This window comes from Filobasidium floriforme (assembly GCF_021052385.1).
Source record: "Filobasidium floriforme strain CBS 6241 chromosome Unknown HD553scaffold_24, whole genome shotgun sequence".
In the NCBI taxonomy this organism is placed as follows: Eukaryota; Fungi; Basidiomycota; class Tremellomycetes; order Filobasidiales; family Filobasidiaceae; genus Filobasidium; species Filobasidium floriforme.
This window is the reverse complement of record NW_025763645.1, coordinates 579976-594149: the sequence shown is the minus strand read 5'-3', so window position 1 is coordinate 594149 and position 14174 is coordinate 579976. Positions and strand designations below refer to the sequence as shown.

Below are 14174 nucleotides of genomic sequence, written 5' to 3'. Positions count from 1 at the left end.
AGGGACATACACATACAAACACACTACACCCCACACCTTTCGCCCTTCCTCCTGGACCAAGAAGGTATACATAACCAGACAGTCGCCCTCACACTTCAGCAATACGCAACCCGTCACAGCAGAGCCTAGCGACATCTACCACAGGTGAGCAACCGCTCAGGCGAAATGTAAACATACCGCCGGCACAGCAAGCTGATCTGATTTTGGTTCGTTTTCATTCTGTTATCTTTCAGCTAGACAGGCTTCCACAACCCCAATCAAACAAGCACATCCCCTATATTCGCAACTATGTCTTACGAATCCACCCTCGCTCACCTTGAAGAACACGGCCAAGGCCATCTCTTGGCGTTCTACCATCAACTCCCCGAGGACCAGCAATCCTCCCTCTTGAACCAGATCAAGAGCATCGATATCCCCCGTGTCAATCGAATCTTCCAGACCGCCATCAAGGCCGACAAGGATGCTGCCGAGGACGAATCGAAAGAGACGCTCGAACCCCTCCCTTCGTCCGACACGGCTTCTACCACCGACCCGAAGGTTGCAGAGTCGTCTGTTCCCAAGTGGAAAGAGACGGGTATGAAGGCTATCAGGGAGGGCAAAGTCGGGATCATCCTCATGGCAGGGGGACAGGGGACCCGGCTCGGTTCGTCTGCCCCAAAAGGTTGTTACGATATCGGTCTGCCCAGCGGCAAGACGTTGTTCAGGATGCAAGGGGAGAGGATCAAGAAGCTCGACCAGCTTGCCGGAGGCGAGAAGGGACTGGTGTGGTATGTGATGACGAGCGGGCCGACTAGGAAGGAGACGGAGAAGTACTTTAGGGACAGTGGGTTCTTCGGGTTGGACGCCGAGAACGTCGTATTTTTCGATCAAGGTGAGTTTAAACGGGTTGGCATACCGATAAACGATGTGTCAAGCGATCTTGACATTTGTGGTTGACGTATTCACGTGTTCGTAGGTGTTCTTCCGGCTTTGACGAACGACGGCAAGATCTTTTTGCAAGACCGCTCCTCCGTAGCCGTCGCACCTGATGGCAACGGAGGTCTTTACGCCGCCTTGCGTCAACCCCTTCCCGATCTCCCCGGCAACATGAGCGTATTACAACACATGCAATCTCGAGGGATTCAACACGTCCACGCCTACTGTGTCGACAACTGTCTCGTCCGAGTGGCCGATCCCGTCTTTCTCGGCTACTCGATCGAGAAGCAGGCAGAGACGGGTGCCAAGGTCGTCAAGAAGCGTCATGCTACCGAGAGCGTCGGCGTCTTGGCCAAGAGGAACGGCAAGTACGGGGTCGTCGAGTACTCGGAGATGGGAGAGAAGGAAGCATCGATGAAGGACCCTGAACACCCGGACGAGCTCGCCTTCCGCGCTGCCAACATCGCCAACCACTACTTTACGCTCGAGTTTTTGCAAAAGATGGAAGCGCTCGAGCAGAAGATGACCTTCCACATCGCCCGGAAAAAAATCGCACACGTCGATACCACCTCGGGTGAGGCCGTCAAACCGAGCCAACCGAACGGGATGAAGCTCGAATTGTTCGTATTCGACGTCTTCCCCTTTACCGAGCGCCTGGCCGTCCTCGAGGTCCCTCGGTCGGAAGAGTTCAGCCCGCTCAAGAACGCTCCTGGGTCCGCTTCGGATTGCCCAGAGACGAGCCGGAAGGACATCCTGGCTCAACACGCTGGTTGGTTGAAGAACGCCGGGTGCGAGGTCGAGGAGGGGTGCGAGGTGGAAATCGACCCAAAGGTCAGTTATGCGGGAGAGGGGTTGGAGGCGTTCAAGGGCAAGAAGGTCGGAAAGTCGGTGATCATCGACAGCGTCGACCTCGCCGACAAGCTCTAGTTTGCAATGGCGACGCACACAGGACGAGGACCATCACTCGACCCATCCCCGCCCCCTCAACGGCAAATCATGGCTTCTGCACTTTCCGTTTCCGCTATATTCACGACCCATACAGCATGTATCATTCTCTTCACATGTCGGTCCGCTTCGCTTGTCGAGGTGGACAGACCCGCCACGGCCCGTTTTACGTTATAGCATATAGAGATTCTGCTTATATGAGATTATACCTGATCGTTCGTGTGCGGTATTAATCAAGGCGATTTGTCATATCCATGCATCTACGGCGTCCCATAACGCCCTAATATGTTCATCAGAGGAGAAGAAGTGGTTCCCGCCCTCCACGACTACCACTGTCAGCCTGTCATTCTCGCTGGACCCTGCAATCTTGTCGAAGTAGCGCTGATAATCCGACGTCGACGAGAACTGGTCCCTGTCTCCATACGCCAGCAAGACTTTAGGTTCAGTTTCAGTTTCATCACCAGAATCAGCCTCGATGATTCGCTTGGTAGCGCTCGTGTACGAGCTGAATTTGAACGGGACGAGAAACATTGCGGTCATTCCTACTGGAGGCGAGATCAGGATATGTCGGACCGTCAGGGTCGCGCCCGGGCGGGATTTCTGGAGCTGGTCTAGCAGGTCCCGAGAGGGCGCGTAGACGGACGCTGCGAGGGCGCCGAACGAATAGCCCTGCGTGAAACAGTGTTGCAGTAATGCAAAGATCTTCAGCAGACTATCCAGATTGTATGCAGTGGAATATAAGGCTTACACAACAAAGCAGCTTGACCCGATCCGCGCTCACTGCTCGACTTTTCGTCTCTGTTGCGACGAGCCACTCGACGACCGCACCATAATCTCGCCGTTCTGCTTCTCCCGTCCAAGAAGCTCTGCCGGTGGATGATCCGGTTCCACGAGAGTTATAGACCAGCATCGTGATCCCTCTGGCAATCAGACCGACGGCGATCCTCGTAACGACACTAAGAGTAGGTTGTGACGATTAGCATACACGTAGGGCATCACGACCGCTTCGGTTACTAGGCTCACCGATCCCTCATCGTGCCGCCCAGAGCAGGCCAGGGATGAGCCACGACAGCATAAGTTTCAGATAAACCTGATTGTGATACATGGAAGTTGGCTTTTCAGTCTCCTATGCGACGATAGGGATGGGGATGTAGGAACAGCTAATCACGGTCATATCTGGGATTGGCTCGCACGAGCACCGCCTCGAGCTCAACGGACCCGCCTTCAATAGGTATTCGGCAGGGGGTCTCTACCACTTTCGAGAGCATCCTTCGCTGTCATATTAAGGATGCTGAGAAGGTGAGTGGGTATCAAGATACAATGACGTTGTAGGTTGGTGATAGAGGGGGGAACTTGAACCAGAGAGGTTGTGAATAGGTGGGGTCCCCAGCCCTTCTTGCGCTTTGCCCGCAACCAGGGTCGACGCGCTTCTGACGAGGCAAATGCGAAGCGGATCCGAAGCGATATGTGTGTTGAGCTCACAACCTTTTGAAGGAAAGTTCGATCGATCTGACGACACCATCAGCTCGTCTTATCACCACCTCCTGCAACAACCGATTGATAGAGCTTTAGACGACCCCGACGCCAACACATAACGGGGAAAACTATCGTCAATACTGTATATTGTACCCGGTCTGAAGAAACAGGATATACCCTAGAAGATCATCTGCAATCGTGTCCTCCAAAACAGCTTTCAAGCGACTGCAAGCGCGGCCCGGCATGCGGGCAAAATCAAAGGTCGAGGAATGGATGAACAGTCCGGGAGAGGCCACTGGGAGTGATGACGAGGAGGACGATGAGGCCCGATCGGATGCTTCTGAGGATGGCGGCGAGGGTGCTGCCGAGGAACTGGATCTCGAGGTCATCGACAGGAAGGTGTTCAAGAGCAAGACTGGTGACAGGATCAACTTTCTGAACAAGGAGATCGGCATCTCGGCAGAGTGTGAGCGTTATTTGATTGGTCTTGTTTGCGAAATGTAGCTGAAATGGAGACCTCTCTCTAGTCGCCAAGTCAACGGAAGCTCTCGATTTGATCAGTCTCCTAATAGACGGTCTCTTCCGTCTGTCAGACGACAAGTCACACTTGGCGATCATCCGAGTTCTTGTCAAACTCGCGCAGAAAGAATCGGAAGACGAGAGTGCCGAGGGCAAGGATAGGCTATGGAAGGTCATCATCAAGACGGCACACGATGAGCTGGAACGAGCTAGTTCGCCTAGCCGGACGTGAGTTACAGAACTTACCAAAGGAAGCTCTTACATGTCGCAGCCGGGCTGACATCACCGCCTTGGCTTCAAAATCTCGCAGAGTCGCTACGCACAACCTGTATCCTTTCATGACACTCGCACACGTCGCCTGGGACACTCTGGCGAGGAGCCGACCGGATTTTGCTACAGAGCCTATCTTCAAGCCGCTCGTCATCTCGATGGCGTATGCCTTGGATGGAATCTTGACGCCGAGAGAAGGAAAGGCCAGAATGAAGGATGCAATGCAGAAGGGTGCTGTGATCAGGACCCGCCGGGTGCTTCGAGGCGTGAGTCGGGCCTGGCCTGTGCGTGTCCGCTAGACGTATCATCATGCTTAACCTTCCTCTTATTGCGCTCGACCGCAGAACTATCGTCTCATCTCGGAGACATTCGAAGCTCTGCATCAGGCTCTTCCTAAGATTGGCGATCGGCTGTTACCCATGCTCGGCGTGACCATGGGTGTTGCGATCCGTTTGAAGATCGCACCGAAGCAAAAGGATGCAGATCAGGAGCTGCTCCGGGACAAGTACGCTCGGGTTTACAAGGAGCAGATGACCAAGATTTTCGTCGAGAGAATCTTGAACGCCAAACAGCCCTTGCCTCGTCGAGCATATGTGAGTGGAGCGCTGTGCTCGACCCGACCATGACTCTAGCTTCATCCTGACCCGATTAGCACATGACAGGCCGCTTTTGACGACTTGTGGACGGTGTTGGCAGACTCCAAGGTTTTCCTGGAGACGATCGTACCTGCGGTTGACAAAATGCTCACCAGGAGTCCTGAAACAGGTTTACCGGGTGAGTCAGCCATAAGATTAGCTAGAGCACACGCTGTGCGAGATGCTGATTCCTCTATTGTCATCAGTGATAACCCACATCTGTGATATCTCGGCTGTGGACCTGTCGGCTCAGGTACCACAAAAGCTGGTCCCAGGAATGATATCTGCTACAAAATCAGCCAAAACGGAGAACCGGGCAGCTGCTGTATCATTCGGTATTTCGCTCGCCAAACGACTCGATGCTCAAGCTCAGGGCAAGATGATGCAGGAGACTCTGGCTTTACCGATCAGCGGCAAAACCACCGGGCCCGAGAACCGGATAGCGCTGTTCGAGGTCGCGGCCTCGATACCTGCCAATTCGTCGACCTCGGGACTTGCAGCTTCTGGCTTGATCCCGCTTCTGTCGAAAGAGACCAACGAGACGGCCGCAGAGGCATTGTGTGCCGCTCTTACCCGGCATTTGACCTTCTGCACGGCTGAAGATGTGGGTCAGCCCGACGAGAAGTGCTTGGCTAGCTTGAAGAAGGATGTGACGTCCATGAAGACGGTGCTCAGGCGGCAAGTCCTCTTGACGATCGCCGACGCTCTTTGGGCAAGCGACGCTTCTGCTGCGTGGTCAACCGCGGGTTCGAAGATGGCAGAAGCTATCATTCCCGGTCTGGAAACGGCTTTCAAATCAGCGTCGACATTGCTTCCCACCAGTGCTACGGGTGCGCTGCTCGAACCTTACATGGCAGTTGCTCTGGTTGGAGGATCTCTGGCTCGCCACTTGTCATCAAACGCAAAAGTGACCAGTCTGCAATCCACCGTATCAGCATTGATGCAAGTCAAGCCAAAACCGTCCTTCCTGCTCAACGACAAGATCTGGCGCAAGGTGCTGACTGATGAGACGGACCCAAAATTGATCACGCGTGTCAAGGTGAGATGGAAGATCATGTCGGTATTCTGCGAGTCAGTCAGCTAACACGTGCTGGTCCAAATCGCTTTATCCAGACGTGGATGCTAAGGGCGTTTGAGGTAGCGGTCGACCGCAATGCGGAACAGAAGGTCGACCTTGCGATTCGGTCCGTACTGACTACACAATGTGATTGTCAGCGGACGTCCTAAGCTGATCTGCTTGTCTGCCTATCCGTAGTCTCGCCGTGACTACTCCTTTGGTTGTCACTGCACTTGAAGGTGCTGAACACGCAACTAGGCAGTCCGCGTTGCTAGCCATCCAAAAGGCCATTGAGCGACATCCTAAATCGTTTGGAGACAACCTCACCGATTCGATCAACCTATGGTTGGATCAGCAGTCGGACGGCGAGCGACAGATCGGAGATAACGAAGGGCACTCATCTCGGTCATTGCAAACCCGGGCCACGACCCAAATGATTGCCAAGCTTATCAAGACCCGAACAGAATCTGCCGGAGCTGATGCTCAAGGCCGATCAGCAACAGATGCTCTGCTTATAGCCTGTCTCCTATTGTTCCATCATCCATATTTCGGAGCCGCTGCAACCCAGGTCTGGCTTGATACTGCGGTCACTGCCGGCTGCGATCCCGCCATCCTGGCCCAAAACAATATGGACCAGATCATGTCAATGGTTCGCGAGACCTTGAACAGCAAAGATGTGGTGAGCTGAAGTTGATAAGTCCATGATGGGGAGGAATACTGCTGATCTGATTCTTACCTTTCAGAACCGCGCTCGCAAGCAAGCAGCGCTGCAAGCTTTGACTACGCTCGTCTTTGTTGCGCCCCACCATTATGTCCCTGCTGTTGTGCAGGAGGTCACTGCTACTATGGATCCCCTCAAACTCGCTTTCATTGGTGAATTCGAGATCGGTGTTTGGTCGACACCTGAGGGCGAGCTTTATGTTGACGGTAGGCTCTTGAATAAATTAGCCCGTTTGACAACAGCAAGCTGACACTTGTCCATTTGTAGTCCTGAGCCAGAAGAAGGAGGCCGTTTTGAACAAGAACAGCAAGACATACGCCCAGGACAAGTGGGACCAAGAAGTCAGGGAGTCCATCGCCAAGAAGAAGGCAGGGTCAAGCGGTGGGGCTCTGTCAAAACAAGATCAAGTCCTCGTCGACGCACAGGTAGCCAAAGAAACTACAACTCGCGCGCAAATTTCCCAGGTCCAGCGTGAATTCTTGCAAGGCCTAGAAGTCTTCAGAGCACTGCTCGACGGGCGGACCGAGGTATTTGACAACCACCTGGAGCAGATTCTTGCAGTCGTCATCGCTTCCGCTGTTGGACCCGCTGCTTTCTTGGTTGGAGATGCTGCATGTGGCCTCTATCTGGTGTGTCGTTTATATCAGTAAAGGATTCGATACATAAAGCTAATATCAGGCCCTGCATTTCTCTAGGATTTGAGCAGGGTATGCCAGGATATCGATGCCAACACCGCTAGGTTCGCTGGAGTCACCTTGTTGAGAGCTCAAGCCAGTCAAGGTCTATCAAGCAATTATTTGATCGAGGACATCACTGGTAAGTTCACTCGACAAGAAGTGAAATCGTTTCAAGCTTACGTTCGGAATTGATCGACCTATAGACCAATGCCTGAGGGTACTGCATAGCCTGCACACCAGTAGCCAGCACGGAAAGATCGATGCGGTCACGCTAGTATACGTTCTTCCTCTGCTGTCATTGGTCATTGCCAGCAGTGGACTTGGCGATGGCGAAGCGAAGCGAGAGAGCGCGCCTGAGCAATTGACTCTGGTCGTCGAGATTCTGGCCAATATTGTCGTCAGCATGAACTCTCTAAGCTATCCCAGACTTGCGGTAGCGCGGGACCTGATCTCTCTGTCGGAGCGCCAACCTGTCCAAGCCAAAGCGGCTATGGCCGCTCTGGCTCGATTGGGTGAAACAATCGCCGAAACGGCAACCGCTGGAGAGGTGCAAGCGCTCATCAATGGGATCCTTTCGCGGGAGAGTTACGTTCGGAACGGGTCTCTGCAAGCTTTACAACCGCTCGACTTGACTGAATTGACTTTCCCCGTCGAAATCTTTATCGGTCGTTTCGACAACGATGAGCCAAATGTGGCCCTAGCCGACTCGCTGTGGGAGGAAAACGGTCTGGACGTCACCAGCGACTACATCGAGAAGCTCCTACCGTTTTTGCAACACGACGTCGCTGTTGTGAGAAACGGAGCTGCACAAGCCATCGCTGAAGCTACAGCGCAATTCCCCGAGAACGTGAAACATGTCCTCGAAGCCTTACGATCGCTATACGTAGAAAAAGCCCGCGTTCTGGCCCCTGAATTCGACAAATTTGGCATGGTCATCCCCGAATCGCTGGACAGACAAGACCCGTCTCACATCAGGGTGGCGGTAGCTCGGTCCCTTCAGGCGCTCAGCCCGCTCATGGCCAAGGCACATGTGCTTGCCCTGTTTGATTTCCTGGTCATCGAGGAGGCATTGGGCGATCGTGCCTCCGAAGTTCGTCAAGCTCTGCTTGCAGCCGGTGTGGCCGTTGTAGACGCGCACGGAGATAAGGTCGTCAGCGAGCTGATTGCGAGATTCGAAGCTTATCTTGCCCAGCCTGCAAACGCCAATGTCGAGGCTGATTTCGTCAAGGAAGGTGTTATTGTCTTGTTCGGACGATTGGCCAAGCATCTTCCGCCTGGCGACAAGCGGACTCCAATCATTATCGACCGATTGTTGCTCGCTCTCGAAACGCCCTCGGAGATCGTCCAGGTCGCAGTTGCCGATTGTCTCCCGCCTCTGGTTAAAGTGGCTGCCGATCAGACCGAATCCTTCCTGGATCGACTGTTCGAGTCCTTGACCACCGGTGCCAAGTACGCCGCTCGTCGGGGTGCGGCATATGGTCTCGCTGGACTCGTCAAGGGACGTGGATTGTCAGTACTCTCCGAAAACGAACTCTTGTCGCGCCTGCAAGAGTCGACGCAGGACAAGAAGAACTACCAGGCCCGACAGGGTGCGGTCTTTGCATACGAAACTTTGACGTCCACCCTGGGACGCGCTTTCGAGCCCTACCTGATCTCGATCATTCCCTCGCTTCTGAGCTTGTTTGGTGACGCTCAGCCGGACGTCCGAGAAGCCACGAGTGATGCTGCCAAGGTCATCATGTCCAAGATCTCTGGACACTGCGTCAAGCAGATCCTTCCTTTGCTACTGTCGGGATTGGATGAGAAGCAATGGAGGACTAAAAAGGGGTCTATCGAATTGCTCGGAGCTATGGCTTTCTGTGCCCCCAAACAGTTGTCTTACTCGCTACCGACCATCATCCCTCAATTGACAGGCGTTCTGACCGATTCTCATGCCCAAGTCCGTACCGCCGCCAACACCAGTTTGAAGACTTTCGGAGAGGTACTCAGCAATCCCGAAATCAAGAAGTTGCAACCGACTCTTCTCAAAGCACTTGCCGATCCCACCAGTAAGACGGCAACTGCTCTTACCGCCTTGCTCGCTACTTCCTTCGAGCATTACTTGGATTCGCCTTCGCTTGCGTTGGTTGTACCGATCCTTGACCGTGGACTAAAGGAGAGGAGCTCAGAGACAAAGCGAAAATCAGTCTTGATTGTCGGAAACATGGCATCTCTGACCGAATCAAGAGACTTTATCCCCTACCTGGGACAACTTCTGCCTTTGATTCAAGCGGTCCTGGTCGATCCCGTTCCGGAAGCGCGAGCAACCGCGGCCAAGGCTCTGGGAACCCTGGTCGAACGTCTCGGGGAGGAAAACTTCCCTTCGCTCGTCACCAAGCTCTTGCAGACTTTGCGTTCCGACACCAGCGGTGTTGACAGGCAGGGTGCCGCCCAAGGTCTTAGTGAAGTGCTTGCGGGTCTTGGCGTCGGTCGGATGGAGGGACTCCTGCCCGACATCATCAACAGTGCATCGAGTCCTCGTCCGTACGTGCGGGAAGGTTTCATCTCGCTTCTCATTTACTTGCCTGCAACATTTGGCCAGAGATTCGCACCTCATCTGGGACGAATCATCCCGCCCATCCTTGGAGGTTTGGCGGATGAATCCGAGTACGTCCGAGAGGCCTCCATGCGTGCAGGTAAGATGATTATTAGCAACTATGCTAGTCGGGCCATCGAGTTGTTATTGCCCGAACTGGAGAGGGGAATGCTCGATCCGTCATGGCGGATCCGACAGTCCTCGATCTCCCTTACTGGTGAACTGCTCTACAAGGTCACCGGTATCAGCGGAAAAGTCGAAATTGAGGAAGACGAAGCGCCTGCGCATCACGCGGACACCGCCAGAAAAGCGCTGGTCGAAGCTCTGGGTCAAGAGGGCCGTGACCGCGTTCTCGCGATTCTATACATCGTCAGGCAGGACGATGTGGGCTCTGTTCGTCAGGCCTCGATTCACATTTGGAAGGCACTGGTCCACAACACTCCCAAGACTGCTCGTGAGATTCTCCCCACTCTCTTCAAGATGATGGTAGATCTCATGGGCAGTGAGATCAACGCTCAGCGCGACGTTGCTAGTCGAACTTTGACCGAGCTTTGTCGCAAGAGCGGTGACCGGACCATTGGGGATATCATTCCCATGATGCGATCCGCTGTTGCCAACCCAATGCCTCGAACTCGAGAAGGTGCTTGTTTGGCTCTGGCCGAGCTCATTGATAATACCTCAAGCGATCATCTGGAGGCTCATGAAGATACTGTCATCGATGCGGTCCGAGCCGCGCTTATTGACGAGGACTCAGCCGTCCGTATCGCTGCTGCTCGTGCGTTCGATGCGCTCCAAGAAGCCATTGGACCGAAGACTATCGAACGCACCATCCCCACTTTGCTCGAAGCCATGCGTACTCCTGGAGAAAAGTCTGAGACTGCTTTGATGGCCCTGAAGGAAGTGATGAGTGTGAGTCTCCCAAGCGCATCGAGTCTTGCCTATGGTTGTGAGGCTAATCCCGTTCGCTCACACCGGCGGAACAGGTCCGAGCCACGACCGTCTTCCCCACTCTACTACCTACCCTTACAGCTCAGCCGATCACGGCGTTCAACGCTCGGGCTCTGGCTGCGTTGGTGACAGTAGCAGGCGAAGCCTTGAGCAAACGCTTGAGTAGTGTCCTCAAACCCCTCGTCAAATCCATGGAGAATGAGAAGGACGATCAGATTAAGACCGAAGTGCAGACCGCTATTCGAGCTCTTTTGTCCTCTATCGAAGACGAAGAGGGAATGGAGACGCTGCAGATGTTGCTGCTTGGGTGGTCAGTCCTGCCAGTGTCAAGCAGGCGTTATTAGGTACTGATCGCAGTTGCTTGTTAACGACAATAGGGCCAGAGAAGGTAAACCCGCCCGAAAAGCACAGGCTTGCCAGATCCTGGCTACGCTTTGCGAGGTCGCCGAAGTTGACGCCTCCGAATACCGTGTGGACTGGGTTACGCAACTGGTGTCGTTGTTCAATGATCCGTCGGATGAAGTTGTACTTGGCGCATGGACCGGTCTGGACGCTCTGGTCAAGTCAATACCCAAGGACGAGTTGGAGGACTTGGTCGTTCCCCTTAGGAAAGGTATCGAAAACTTGTCGGCTCCTGGAGAGGAAGTGGCCGGATTTTCGAGGTCGAAGGGTGCTCAGCCCATCGTCCCTATCCTTTTGGCGGGTCTTCTAAGCGGAACCGAGCAACAAAAGGAGCAAGCCGCTTTCGGAATTGGCGAGCTTGTCCAACGGACTTCAGAAGCGGCCATCAAGCCCTACATCATTCAGCTTACCGGACCGTTGATCCGAGTCATTAGCAGCGGTACCTTGGCCGCGCAGATCAAGGGGGCCATGTGAGTCAGGTTGACGCTCCACTCTTGTTGCGTTAACGCAGCTAACGATATCCATTGTTACAGATTGTCTACGCTCACGGTCCTGCTGCAAAGCGTGCCGCAACTGGTGCGACCCTTCCATCCGCAATTGACTCGAACAATGATCAAGAGCGTGACCGACACCTCAAGCTCTTCCGTCAGGAGCAAGGCCGCTGCGGGATTGGGAGAGCTCATGAAGCATCAGGTGAGTAAATACAACATCGTGTATCAGTACCACTCACTGACCATCGCCATCCTGCCCAGCCACGTGTCGATCCCTTGGTGACTGAACTATTGACCTCAGCCAAGCAGGTTGACGCTGAAATCGCGCCTGCTGTGGTGAACGCTTTGGCCGTAGTGACGGAATCTGCTGGAAAGAATATGGGTGCTCAGGTCAAGGAAGGTCTGAAAGAGCTGGTCGAAGACGCCGACAGCACGCCTGGTAAGCCAATTGATACTACCGAGAGAATCGAGCTGCGATCGGATCTTCTAATACTACTCCGCGCGCGTCATTGTAGGCCCATATGCAACTGCCATCCGGAAACTGAAGCAAGCTCTCTCCGGGGAAACGAAGCCCGTACAACCCGAGAGCGCATCGTATGTAGAGGAATGATATAGATGTGTCACCGTTGTAACTGATTATATTGACATGTATTTGACCCTTTCTGCCAGCCGCACCGCTCCAGTCCCAAAGCCGACAGAGCCACAAGCTGACAAGACGGACACTCTCAAAGCGAAGCCCGAAGTCTCAGCCGCCGTGAAAGAATCGGACGAAAACGAAAAGGTTACAAATGGTACTGCCACCACCCCTACCGAACTCAAGGAAGACGAGCAGCCGGGAGCTCTGGTTCCGATCGCCTCGGTGCCAAAGTTCATCTCTCGAGAAGAGCATATCAGCCTCACGTCGACCACGCCAGCGTCTTGGACCGACATTCCGCCTGTTCTCCATTTCAACGAGGAAGGTGTCAAGATCGAATTTGACCCTGCCTACCGCAATCAGACCGAAATGAAAGGGGACATCTGGGTAACTGAAGGGTGAGAGCTTGTCCACGGCGGCTTCTCTGATCGAGCACACGCTAAACATCGCTTCTTCCCACAGTTCCGTGGCTTTCATGCCGAAAGGTACCGGTAGCACCGGGTTCTCTTTGGCTTACCCAAAAATCACGCTCCATGCCGTATCGAGGAACGCAGATGCAGGCAACTGTCTTTACTGCCAGATCGCCGACCCGTCTGTTGAACCAGTGGCCAACGAATCGGACGAGGACGAGGAAGATGACGAGGAGTACGAGCCACTGAGAGAGATGAGGATATATGTCAAGGACGATGCTGCCCGTGAGTTGGGGACAGCCGCCTGCAATCTATGGATAAGGATAGCTGATTCGCTTCGGGGTGATCGCAGTCGACCGGATCTACAATGCCTTCACGGATTGTGCCAACCTGCATCCTACCCCGAATGATCCCTCGGCTCCGAGCTTCCCAACCGTCTTCGGAGGAGCTTCAGGAGGCGCTAATATGGACTTCAGTTCTGGAGGCTGGATCACTGCCGAAAACATCCATGAACATGCCTTGACGGCGTTCGGCAGCGATGGCGGCGACGGCAGCGACTTTGAGGACGCGGATGACGATGAAGACGAGGATGACGATGATAGCGAGGATGGAGAGGACACCGAATAGAATCCCACAGTTATATACTTTCTCATTAGCATGTAAAAGTTACTTGGCATATAATAATCGCATTGGTTTCCCGACACCGTCCGATTCGAGGTGGAAACAAGGCTTTTGGGCGATGACGATTCCAGGTGGAGATTACGCGATCGAGGTTCGCCTCGGGAAACATCGTCGATCTTTCGGGACTCTGCCGCTACACAACGTCAATATTATATGTGATTGATCTCTAGACACTTGCCTTTGCTTAAACCAGGATATACACAAACTACTTCACAAGATGTTGAGAATCGGCGATATTGTCCAGCGAACGATTGTTGCCAGCTGCATTGGCGTCAGTGTGAGTAGGCCGTGAAGATCAACTCCGATGCTGGTTCGACAGACACTCATGGTGCTGTTCTCAATTCAGGCATGGGCATGTGTCGCTGCCTGGCAGGGTCATCAGGCGAGGATGCACAGAGCGCACGACGTAAGTATCTCTTGCGGAACGAGACGAACGGTGCACCGTCTAATGCCTGCGATCTCAGCTCTGGCTCAAATCTCAAGGCTTGCAGCCGGGGACACTGGTATGTCTCTCTTCTCTGACCTGGAATGTCCCGTTCGAGATCTCATCAGTTTTCGATTTGCTAGCCTCCTCCTCCTTCCGAGCTCAAGGATACTCCTATTCAGAACGGCAACCCTACATAGGCGGAAGATCGAGTTCAATAAAAGGCAATTTACCGTTCCATGGCGTGACGACTCTCCAAGGCCGCTGCGGAATGAACCAGATCGTATTGTAACCTGGAAACCTGAAAGAAGAACGCCGCTGTACCACACAATATCATCGCATTATAAGGACATCCTGTTACAAGGCATTCGGCATAAATCTAGCTAAGGGGCTG

The 14174-nt window shown here is 53.8% G+C and overlaps 5 protein-coding genes across 5 annotated transcripts; 4 read left to right on the top strand and 1 right to left on the bottom strand.

Annotated features, from left to right (window-relative positions):
• Positions 1 to 13: 13 nt before the first annotated feature.
• HD553DRAFT_132307 (nucleotide-diphospho-sugar transferase) lies at positions 14 to 1994 on the top strand. The gene is made up of 3 exons (XM_046176597.1): positions 14 to 144; positions 234 to 871; positions 956 to 1994. Exons 2-3 carry the CDS (start codon positions 289 to 291, stop codon positions 1840 to 1842), a joined length of 1470 nt encoding a protein of 489 aa, XP_046033603.1. The 5' UTR covers positions 14 to 144; positions 234 to 288; the 3' UTR covers positions 1843 to 1994.
• HD553DRAFT_132293 (Alpha/Beta hydrolase protein) lies at positions 1975 to 3186 on the bottom strand. Its single transcript, XM_046176596.1, has 4 exons — positions 3029 to 3186; positions 2884 to 2950; positions 2609 to 2816; positions 1975 to 2529 (listed from the first exon to the last, which is right to left on the bottom strand). Exons 1-4 carry the CDS (start codon positions 3126 to 3128, stop codon positions 2107 to 2109), a joined length of 798 nt encoding a protein of 265 aa, XP_046033602.1. The 5' UTR covers positions 3129 to 3186; the 3' UTR covers positions 1975 to 2106.
• A 206-nt stretch (positions 3187 to 3392) lies between these two features.
• On the top strand, positions 3393 to 12309 carry HD553DRAFT_132249 (regulation of translational elongation-related protein). Its single transcript, XM_046176595.1, has 17 exons — positions 3393 to 3802; positions 3864 to 4083; positions 4166 to 4391; positions 4470 to 4718; positions 4788 to 4899; positions 4967 to 5799; positions 5874 to 5944; positions 6016 to 6496; positions 6561 to 6744; positions 6806 to 7167; positions 7234 to 7354; positions 7419 to 10699; positions 10774 to 11048; positions 11116 to 11610; positions 11674 to 11833; positions 11893 to 12070; positions 12147 to 12309. The coding sequence occupies exons 1-17, from the start codon at positions 3580 to 3582 to the stop codon at positions 12239 to 12241; spliced, it is 7566 nt and encodes a 2521-aa protein (XP_046033601.1). The 5' UTR covers positions 3393 to 3579; the 3' UTR covers positions 12242 to 12309.
• A 172-nt stretch (positions 12310 to 12481) lies between these two features.
• On the top strand, positions 12482 to 13086 carry HD553DRAFT_259909 (regulator of volume decrease after cellular swelling-domain-containing protein; the record flags this gene model as incomplete). The annotated part of the gene is made up of 3 exons (XM_046177400.1): positions 12482 to 12663; positions 12728 to 12960; positions 13028 to 13086. Coding segments are annotated over 3 exons (474 nt in total), but the record flags the coding sequence as incomplete, so codon positions are not given.
• Positions 13087 to 13519: 433 nt separating this feature from the next.
• Positions 13520 to 14130, top strand: HD553DRAFT_352599 (uncharacterized protein). Its single transcript, XM_046183707.1, has 3 exons — positions 13520 to 13633; positions 13703 to 13859; positions 13924 to 14130. Exons 1-3 carry the CDS (start codon positions 13574 to 13576, stop codon positions 14070 to 14072), a joined length of 366 nt encoding a protein of 121 aa, XP_046033599.1. The 5' UTR covers positions 13520 to 13573; the 3' UTR covers positions 14073 to 14130.
• The last annotated feature ends 44 nt before the right edge of the window (positions 14131 to 14174 follow it).